At 36.4% G+C, this 11,074-nt stretch overlaps 1 protein-coding gene across 1 annotated transcript in view; it reads right to left on the bottom strand.

The window, feature by feature from the left end:
• CACNA1G (calcium voltage-gated channel subunit alpha1 G) overlaps positions 1-11,074 on the bottom strand; it is a 539,836-nt gene that overhangs the window by 60,748 nt on the left and 468,014 nt on the right. The window contains 1 exon segment of the mRNA XM_042449813.1: positions 4,277-4,327. Coding sequence (XP_042305747.1) covers positions 4,277-4,327 — 51 coding nt within the window.

Genomic DNA, 11,074 nt, shown 5'->3' with positions numbered 1-11,074 from the left:
TCTATCTATCTATCTATCTATCTATCTATCTATCTATCTATCTATCTATCTTATAAATACTGAAGGGAAGGAAGGCATACTATCAATATTGGATATTGTTTAAGATATTGACTAACAGGATGCACATTATGTCAGAGCAATAATGCCCACAACAACCACCATATTGACCTTATAGTGATTGGCAACCCTAAGGAGTAAACATGCCAAATGAGAGCATCCTTTTAATCACAGTTTAGGCAGGACATAGCCTGAAGGTGGAATGACACATCCCTGGTTTTCCCCTCAGATTTCACAGAAGGATGTTCTGAAGTGATCTGGTGTGGCAGCTGTAACCAGCTGCCTAATAGTGTTGGCACTTGCTTATCATTTTGAGTGGCATCTGAAATGGCTAGTGCTGTATGAAGTTTCACAAAGAGTAGGTGGGTGGAGGTCCGATTACTCCCCCAGGCTCTCATGAAATAGATGAGAGGTCAGGGACTCAACACTCACTAAGCAGCTGGATTTACAAACTGTCCAGAGAATATTAAATCCAGAGTGATGTGCATGGTAGTAATGCTGACATTTAAACAAGTGGCTTTTATTAGTTTTTAGCTAATGGCATTTTTTTTAAATAAAAGAGGAAAATGGTTAAATTATTCCCATTGAGAGATTTCCAGCTGTGAGAGACTACACATCCAAAAATAAAATCTCTTCACTATAGCAGTAAACAATATAGACAGGCAACAGTGATAGATAACACAGTTTCTTTCCATCACATGAGATTTACAAAATGCAAAAGAAGGTAGGCAGCCTGAGTTTTCACAAATGAATTACTCACTGGACTACAGAAACTTCAGAGAGTAATTATTCATTATTATTTTCCTCTTATCACACAAGCTCAAGAAGTTCACAAACAATCTCTCTCTCTCTGTCCTTTCACATGGATGAACATTACATTATGTTTGATAATGCTAGTGCCAGTGAGACAACCACAAATGAAGCGCACAGCACAAGTCTGAAAATAATGCACAAAAAGAAGGAATATATGAAGTTCTTTCTGAGCCTGTTCAGGAAAATGGCTCACACGGGATTAATTCTAAAGCATTCAAAACAAACAAGCAGAATGAGACACTATAAGGTGCACCGAACATCAAAATTATAGCCACACTGAAACTGCAAGTCCTAGGAGATATTCCTCTACGCCCTCGTCCAAGAGATGGAACAGGACAGCCCATACAGCAAGTATGAATGTGAAGACATGGAAATGAAACTGAAGAACAATAATACAGAGGAGATTCAGGATTCATTGCAACAAGCTGGGTTATATTTAGCCATGTGTTTATGTGTTAAAAATCTCCTAGTGATATATGCTTCTATAATATATTTTTTAAAAACATAACAAACTAGTCATATTCTTACAGTTGCATCTCAAACTAACTTTGCACTTTTCAGGAATTTTGGTAATGTACAGCAACCTTAACTCGGCTTCATGCTAATCTAGTCCATGGCACAATCAGGTAATTGGGTAATCTTTATTCACACATTGTCATTAAAGAGTAGGAGAGAAGGTCCTTGAGCTCTCACAATAAATTTGTGGACTGAGAAAGGGGTCTGGGAGGTCCCTATGTGACCCATGGGCTGCACATCTCCTACTCCAAACTTAAAAGGCAGAAGAAAATATTTAAGCTACAGCAGTAGAAGTTTATAGATAGATTTTATATCAACTGGTCTTTGACTTCAGGAAGATGATTGCAAGAACCAAGTGGCTATGAATGTTTTATTAGTTACCTGTGAAAGTACTCTGGCAGTAATCCCTTGGAATTCTATTTACTGGGAAACCTTGTTTATTAAGCTTGTATGGGAAATGGGGGGGGGGGATTCTTTTTCAAAGTACAACTGGTAGGCAGCTGTCTCCATCCTATGTGTCAATTGGCTACACTGGCTGCTTCTGGCTGTAGATCCCAGAGACTAAATTGTGGAGAAAACCTTCTCACGCTATAGCTAAGGAACAAACTTGGGCCTAGCCAGCAACTTCAGGAGTCCCAGCCCACCCCCTACTTGGCTTTAGTGCTGTTCACTTGGACAGAGGCTAGCTGCCAGTTAAGAGGGCTGGGGAGGAATTTTACCTGTATTAATGACTGGTGGATTTTTTGCATTCTGTGCTGTTGTTAAACTGCATTGTACTATATATTTGTCATGTATTTTATTGCACATACATGAGGCATTTCCGATAGTGGGAGAATGCTGGAGTGTGTTTCCACACTAGAGGATTCCCCTGGAGGATCCAGTTAAAAGATTCTGAATTATTGCTTACAGGTGCTAGCCCAGTTTGAGATCTGAAAGGCTGTTTATTCACCCAGGTTACAGGATGGACCTCTAAAATTGGTCAGTGCTTTGATGGGAGCAGTCATTTTGCCACTCCAGTATCCCAGCACACAGGCAGAAATGGTTGGAATCATTCATAATTAACCAGTCGGCAGTCAGGAGGTCTGTTTAACAGATCCTTTGCCCTGTTCTACATCAAATTTAGTGAGCTGTAACACATAAAAGATGTGGCCTTTGTTAACCCACTTTAGTATAGCCTAGTAATTGCTTCTATGTCCCACCTTTTCTCCATGCTACTGACAGCCTCTGGAATAATATGGGGATTGATGGCAGCAAGGTAAAACAAATTCACCCTAGGCAAAATGATGTGTTAAAATATAATGTACGCCCAAACTACATACAATATTAGAATAAGGCAATCAGTTGCCCTGATGTAATTAGAGGGAGAGCAAATTAATACAAGAGGAACCCTGCTGGATCAGCACAGAAGCCAAGCCAGTCTAGAATTCCTCTACCCCTGGGAAGCCCACAAATATGACTTGATAGTAATAACATATACAGAGGCATAGTGGAGGTGGTGTTTTGCCATCTTGACTTATAGCTATTGACAGCTTAATCCTCCAAGGATTTTTCTAAGCCCCTTTTAAAAGTGTCCAAACTGGCAGCCATCATATCACTATTTTTTGCGGTAGCACATTCCACAGTTTAATGTAAGGTAAAAGTATTCCCTTGCCATGAATGTCTAGTTGTAACCAACTGTAGGGGGCAGTGCTCATCTACTAAGCCAAAGAGCCAGTGTTGTCCAAAGACAACTCCAGTGGTCATGTGGCCAGCGTGACTGCACTGAATGCTGTTATCTTCCACCGAAGTGGCACCTATTTACCTACTTTGTATGTTTTTGAACTGCTAGGTTGGCAGAAGCTGGGACTAATGACAGGAGCTCACCCCATCATGCAGCATTTGGTCTGCTTCCAATCTTCCAATTTTCCATTTGTTGGAACTGGCATCTTAACCATTAAGCCACTGCATCCCTTCAATTTAATTAACAGTTTAATGATGCACTGTTAAATACAATGAAGTTCAACCATTTCTGTGATGTTTCATCTCTCACAGTAGGTGGAATTTAAACTAGGTCACACTAGGGAAGCACTCTTGGGCTCATATTGTATATTACAGACCACTGGCCCAGAAAAACCACATAAGCATAGTATCCAGACATGGCTTTATATGTAGCTCTCACAATTGCCAAGCATAATTGTCAAATAACCTCCTTCCCATTTTTAACACTTACCACTAAAATTGGGAGAGGCCTCTGTGCTGGACTGGGTGCAATACACAAGACTTTCTCTCTTGGAAATTCAGAGGACTTTGGGGAAGGGTTGGGTCACCCTCACTGGGCTTAATACAGAGGGAGAGAAGCAGTAACACCACTACTCCCACACCTCTGCTTCTTTCCAAAGCCCAGCACAAGTCAAAAGGCAAGATTTATCCCCTCCCCTGAGTTCTCTTGACCGAATTTGGAAGCATGTGGATACTATCAGCACCAGTTAGAAACAAGGGACAGCTATGACAATTAAATAGAACTGAAAGTTGTGGGCCTGCAATTGAATAAATAGTAAGGAAGCTCAAGGGAAGAATCCTATAGCTCCAACATGGAAGACCCAGGAATTATCCAGAAATCTCTTTCTGAAAGGAATAAAAGGAAAATGAAAAAGCCTGATAATAGAGAAAACATGGATTAAAAACACAAGAATGTTCAAAAAGTAAATGTGTCAGTGATACATAAAGCCTACAGAGGATTCAAGTTAAAAAGAAAAGTACAGAAAGAAAATGTGTGAAACGTGGAGTAAGCAAAGAAAGGCCTTCCACCAGACACAGTCTAGCAAGATGCCTCACAGCACCAGTGGTCAGCCGTTAAGTCACACAGCACTGCCATTCACGTGAGACATAGACGGCAAGGATTTCCCAGTACCTGGCACTGCACTGGCTGAGCTCTCCATTATTACATCATCCAGCATTAGATCTAGAAGAATGAAAGGGCATTAAATCTTTCATTTCACTGTCAGCACTTCATTCACCAACCTCCCCAAACGGCAAGGGGTCTTATGTAGAAACAGAGTGCAGCAGACTGTACCTAACTCCATAGTATAGGAAAGAGGAGAGGTGTGTTTTATTGTCATGGTCAAAGGAGGAGAAGATTTTTTTTTTTGCCATGGTATAATCAAGCTTATAGCCCTGTAGGCAAGGTCTGGATTAAGATCCATCCATGCAGTGGAACAGTTATTTTTCTCTGGGTTCACTCTAATTTTAAAATAAGCTATCCAATGTGATGAACCCTCCAAATAGGCTCAAGGTATTGGGTAGCTCCCTTGATGTTCTAAAACCCAGAGCAGATTACCCACTGATAAGGGAGCCAGCACCAATTATTGGATGTGTCATTCATCGAGTATCTATATTGTGCACCATAATGGTAGGATGGGAAGGGCTGTTTTCTATTCCATGAGTAAGAGCTGTGAGACTGGGGAATACCAAGGATAGGGCCTTTTCTGCAGTGGCATCATATCTTTGAGATGCTGTCCTCTGTAAAGTGCATGTAGATCCATCTTTATTGACTTTCAGGAATTTTAAAAAAGACATTGATTCCATGCACATTTGACTCATTTTATCACACTATTTTTCTCTGCTACTGTTATTTTAATTATTATACAGTATTTGTTATTTTAACATTCTATGTATGAATATTGGTTTTAGTGATCTGTTATATGCTTGCATTTGAATTTATTTGCAATCCATGACTACATTTTTTTTTTACTTTGAAAAGTGGGCTAAAAATCTGTTAAACAACAAAAACAAACCACCACAGTTATAAATTGCAACCACTGTCCTGATCATTATCTTGCCTTTCCATTTAAAAGCCTCAGGATGCATGCTAAGCATATGAGTAATAATAAAGCTATTAGATATTAAAAGATTAATAATAACTATCAGCACATTTCGATCACCTGAGTTGAGAGAGGGATTTTTGATGGGGTAGCACTTTCCCCCATGCACATTAAAACCTGCTTTTATAGGGGTCATCCATTTGCAAAGTCTTGCTTTGCAAATATTGGGGTGTGCATGTGTCATGAGTATTTCAGGCGGCATCTGCATTGCAGAAATATTGCAGTTTGACTTCATTTTTTAAAAAAATAATCTTTATTGAATTTTAAAATATAAAAAAAGAGAAAGTCAAACACATTCCTGTTCAATACAATCAATATAATCATCCATTGTTCCGTAACTCCTCTCCCTCCCCCCTCCCCCCTTTATTGTTCTTTGTGTTGCTGAACTCTTAGCTATAATTTTGAATTCCTCATAAAGTCCATCAAGTATCTCTTTATCTCTTATTACTCCTTACTCTTCTGCTTAATTACTAAGACTATATGTATCCTACATCCTCTTCTATCTTATTTTAACAAACCAAGTCTTATCCCTTCACCTTTAATTTGCTATGTTTACTACTTATTCATTTATATACTTATTTATTTTAGCTAATCATTTTTCTCTCTTATCAGATTGGTATATTTGCAGCAGCCTTGTCCAAGCAACATTTTCTTCTTCATCATTCTCATTTAATGTCATTGTTAATTTATCAATTTCTAATATATCTAAACTTTTTTCTAGCCACATTTCCACATCCGGTACATCTTTACTTTTCCACTGCTTTGCTAGTACTATCCTTGCTGTTGTAATCAAATATAATAAAGTCTTCTTTTCCCTCCTTAATTCTTTATTTTCGATTATATTCAGCAGGCACATTTCTGGAAGTAATGGAAATTCCATTTGGGTTATTTTCATTAACATCCTATGTATTTTGATCCAGAATTTTTTTTACTACTGGGCAAGTCCACCACATATGATACCTATACCTTTTCCACACTTCCAGCACAGCGCTTTGTCCTTTTTATATATTTTTGCTAATCTACTCGGGGTAAGATACCACCTATGTACCATTTTATAAAATTTTTCTTTAATATCCATACATAATGTAAATTTAAGGTCTTTCCCCCATGCTTTTTCCCAGCTTTCTAATTGGATATTATGACCTATGTTTTGCGCCCATTGCACCATTCCTTGTTTTATGTGATTTTGTTCTAGTTCCAATTTTAAAAAAATCTTATAGAATTTTGCTATCTTTTTTCCTTTCCCATCTCCCAAAATTATATCTAATTCTGTTTTTTTTTGTCCGTTATGCCATATTGGTTCACATCTATTCGATATCTTTCCCTTAATTGATAGTACAGAAACCAGGATATATTATAGCCCTCCAATTTTAGATTTTCCCTTGTTTTCATGACTATTTTACCTTCCTCGCTTTTCAACAAATATTTATACCTTAGCCATGCCTTACCCTCTATCTTACCTCTTTGCAATAGTGCTTCATGAGGGGAAGCCCAATCTGGTAATTGACTATAAATTTTTTCCTTGTGGATTCTCCATACCCTCCATAATGATCTTCTTGTAATATGATCTTTGACTTCTTTATTTAATTCTACCCTATCCAACCACATATACGCATGCCACCCAGATCTTAGATTGAATCCTTCCAAATTTAGTATTTTTTCGTTTTCCAACTCTATCCATGTCCTTATCCACTCCATACAGCATGCGTAAAAATACAATTTGAAATCTGGCATTCCTAATCCTCCTCTCTCCTTAGCATCTGTTAGCGTTTGCCATTTAATTCTCGCTTTCCTTCCTGCCCAAATAAACTTTCTTAAGTCCTTCTCCCATTCACTGAATATTTTATTATTTACTATAATTGGTAGGTTTTGAAATTGAAATAAGACTTTAGGCAGTACACACATTTTTACAATCACTATTCTCCCTAATAGAGATAATTGTAACTTTGACCATTTTTCCAAATTTTTCTTTATTTCTTGCCAACTTGCTTTATAATTGTTATCAAATAATTCATTATTATTTTTTGTAATCTGAATTCCCAAGTATTTGACCTTTTTCTGTATTTGTATCCCTGCTTTTTCCTGTAATTTTTTTTGTTTATTTTCCTTAATGTTAAATGCGATTATTGCTGACTTTTCCTTATTAATTTTGAATCCTGCTAAGTTACCAAATTCATTTATTATTTCTAAGATTCTACTAATATTTTCAATTGGGTTTTCTACTATTACCATTACGTCATCTGCAAATGCTCGAATTCTTATTTCCTCTCCTTTAATCCTAGCCCCTTGTATCCTTCCTTCCTGTCTTATTTTGTTACATAATATTTCCAAACACATTATAAATAGAAGGGGAGACAATGGGCATCCTTGTCTTGTACCTTTGCTGATTGTAAATTCTTTTGTTTTAACATTGTTTATTATAATTTTTGCTTTTTGTTCTTTATATATCTCTCCTATCCATGACTGTAAATTAATCCCAAAATCCAATTTTTAAAATATTTTTGTCATAAAAACCCAATTCAAATTATCGAAGGCCTTTTCTGCATCTAAAAATAGCATAGCTGCTTCCTTACCTGGTTTTTTTTTCATAATACTCTATCAAATTTATTATTATCCTTATATTTTGCTTTGCCTGTCTGTTTGGTAGAAAACCACATTGGTCCTCTTTTATCCAATCCTCTAGAATTTTTTAAGTTCTTTCTGCCATTATGATTGTAAATATTTTGTAATCTACATTAAGAAGCGAGATAGGCCTGTAATTTTGAGGATATCTCTGATCTTTCCCTTCTTTAGGGATCAAGGTTATATTAGCCTCTTTCCACGTGCTTGGTACTCCCTCTACCAATATTTTATCAAAAACTCTTTCCATTGGTTCTAACAGTTCCTCTTCAAAAATCTTATAGTATTCTAAAGTAAACCCATCAGGGCTTTACCTTTTTTCCCTTTTTTATCGCTTCACTAATGTCTTTTTTTGTGATCCCTTGATTTATAGTTTTCTTTATTCCTTCTTCTATTTCAATTTTCTCTATTTTCTCTATATAATTTTCTAGTTTTCTAAATTTTCCTTGGCCATACTCCCTTTCTCCATATAACTCTTTATAATATGCATAAAATATATCTCTTATTTTTGTTTGTCCTGTTGTAATCCCCTGGTCCCCAAATATCTCAACAATTTGTCTAGACTCTTTCATTTTTTTAACTTTATAAGCTAAGAATTTACCTACTTTATTTCCTTGTTCAAATTGCCTTTGTTTTATAAATTTCATTTTTTTACTTACCTCATATACCATACTTACCTCTTAAGGGTTTTTAATTTTTTCCTCAATTTCTCATTTCCTGGCTCCTCTATTATTTTTTTTCTATACCTTGTATCTCCTCTGAAATTTGTTTAACCTCTTCTTTATTTCTCCTATCTCTCTCACTTTTTTTCTTTATTAAAATTCCTGTAATTACTGCCTTTTGTGTGTCCCATATGGTTTTCATATTGGTGTCCTTTACAGTGTTTTCTAAAAAAAATATTTCATTTGTTCTTTTACCTTTTTTATTAACTCTTTATTTTTTAGTAATGTATTATCCAATCTCCAATTATACTCTTTTTCTCTTTGTTCTAATTCTAACCAAATTTGGTTGTGGTCTGAATTCTTATTTATCTTTATTTTAACCTCTTTCACTTCTCTCATCATCTCTGTTGATATAAAGAACATATCTATTCTTGACACAGAGCTGTGCGGAATTGAGAAAAAGGTATGGTCTCTAAGATCCTTATTTTTGATTCTCCAGGGATCCGATAGGGATAATATATCTAGCATATCAAAGAATTTTTTTGGTAACTTCCCTTAATTCTCTGCTATCTTTTTGTTTGACATTCTATCTAATTTTGGATTAACTACCCCATTCCAATCTCCCATGAATATATAGTATTCATATTTCAAATTTACTATTCTCTTTAACAAGTTTTTATAAAATTTTGTTTTCTTTCTGGGTGGACCGTATATTCCTACTATCAATGTCTGCTTTCCATTCACCATCACTTCGATTCCTACATATGTGCCTACATTTAGCACTTCTTTCACCGGAATCTTATTTTTAATATATATTGCTACGCCATTTCTTTTCCTTGTGCCTGCTGATATAATCACCTCTCCCAATTTTGGATTTCTTAGATATTTTTCATCTTTTTTCTTTATTCTCATCTCTTGGATGCTGCAAATATCCCATTCCTGTTTTTCCAGCTCATGAAATATCTTTTTCCTTTTATAACTTGAGTTCATTCCTTTTATATTCCATGAGAGGAACTTCATTTTCATTACTGTTTGACTTTCTCCTTGTTATTGTTGTTTTCTTCTTGCTCCTTCTTTTCGGACTTCTTACTCCTTCTTACTCCTTCAATTCTTCCCACTCTTTCCTTTCTTCAATTGTGATTTCTGAGTTTTCTCTTAGAATCCTCAGTTTCTCTTCCCATTCCAGATCCACTCCCCCTGTTCCTCCTGTGAGGAGGTCTTCTTCCTCTGTTCCATCTTTCTCTCCATCTTTCTTTTCTTCCTTCTTTCCCTTTTCTTTCTCTTCTTTTTCCTTTTGCTTTTGGATTTGCTCCTGTTCTTCTCTTCTTCTTTCAGCCTCTAAATCCTTATCCAGTTTCTCTTCTTCCTTGAACCATTTGTTGTAGAATATTTTCGCCTTTTCCACTGTATCTATTTTGTAATGTCTCTGCCTCCACATGAAGGAAACTCCCTCTAGTGGCTCCCACTTATAACTTATGTTCTTTATTTGCAGCACTCTTGTTAAATTTGAATAGTCTCTTCTCCTCCTCAAAGCATCACCAGGTATGTCTTTAAAAATTTGAATTTCGTTGCCCTCTACAGTAATTTTCTTTTTATAGCTTTCCTGAATTATTCTATCTTTCACTCTCTCTCTTGTAAAATAAACCACAATGTCCCGTGGCAAATTCCTGTTTTTGGCTGCAACTGAGTTTATGCTAAAGATTTTATCCATGTCCAAGTCCAAAAATTCTGGTTGGCACTCTATCAAATTTGCTAGCACTGGAACTACTTTATCATATAGGTTCTCATTGTATTTCTCCTTTAAGCCTCTTATTTTAATGCATTTCCTTCTATCCTTCATCTCCTTTATTTTATTTTGATCTTTTTCTTGTGCTTGTGCCAAAGTTAATTCTTGCATTACTCTCTCTAACTCCTCAGTTTTCACTTCCAGTTTACTCAATTTCTTCTTAATTCCTTTCATATCTTCCGATAGTTCTGCCATTGTGTTTTTTAAATCTTCCATGTTTTTCTTAAAGTCCGCCCTTAGTTCATCTCTAGAGTCTTTGATTTCTTGTCTTATATTTGTCTCTATTTTTTGTATCGCCTCTAATATCTTCCAGTTAGAGTCTGCAGTTTTAAGTTCCACTGAAGGTCGTCACGGCAGCATCTGTCTTGCTTCCACACCTTGCATCATCTTTTTCTCCTTTTCTTGTCCTCTAGTCATCATTTTAAAGTCCTTTATTATCAGTGTCAATGTTGTTATTCCTCCTCACCACCACGTGTCACTCTATTTCTTATATAAACTGTAATTCTCCTCCAGTTCCTTATTTCTATTTCCAAGTGTAGTTATACCTCCTCGCCACTAGATGTCGTTTCCTTTTTTCCCTCCTGTTAACTCTCTACCCGATCTTTCTTGCCTCCACTCTTTTCTCTAGCTGGGAGCCACTTCCTGTTCCTGTCCCTTCACTTCCCTTCCTTACACGCGGTGCCTGACCTTGAAAACGCTGAGCAGTAAGTTTAAGTCCTAGTGTCCTCTACCTCTCTTCCCAATCCAAAAATTGTCTTCTT

Source organism: Sceloporus undulatus, chromosome 2, assembly GCF_019175285.1.
Source record: "Sceloporus undulatus isolate JIND9_A2432 ecotype Alabama chromosome 2, SceUnd_v1.1, whole genome shotgun sequence".
In the NCBI taxonomy this organism is placed as follows: domain Eukaryota; kingdom Metazoa; phylum Chordata; class Lepidosauria; order Squamata; family Phrynosomatidae; genus Sceloporus; species Sceloporus undulatus.
The sequence above is the reverse complement of the archived record's forward strand: the minus strand, read 5'-3'. Positions and strand labels throughout refer to the sequence as shown.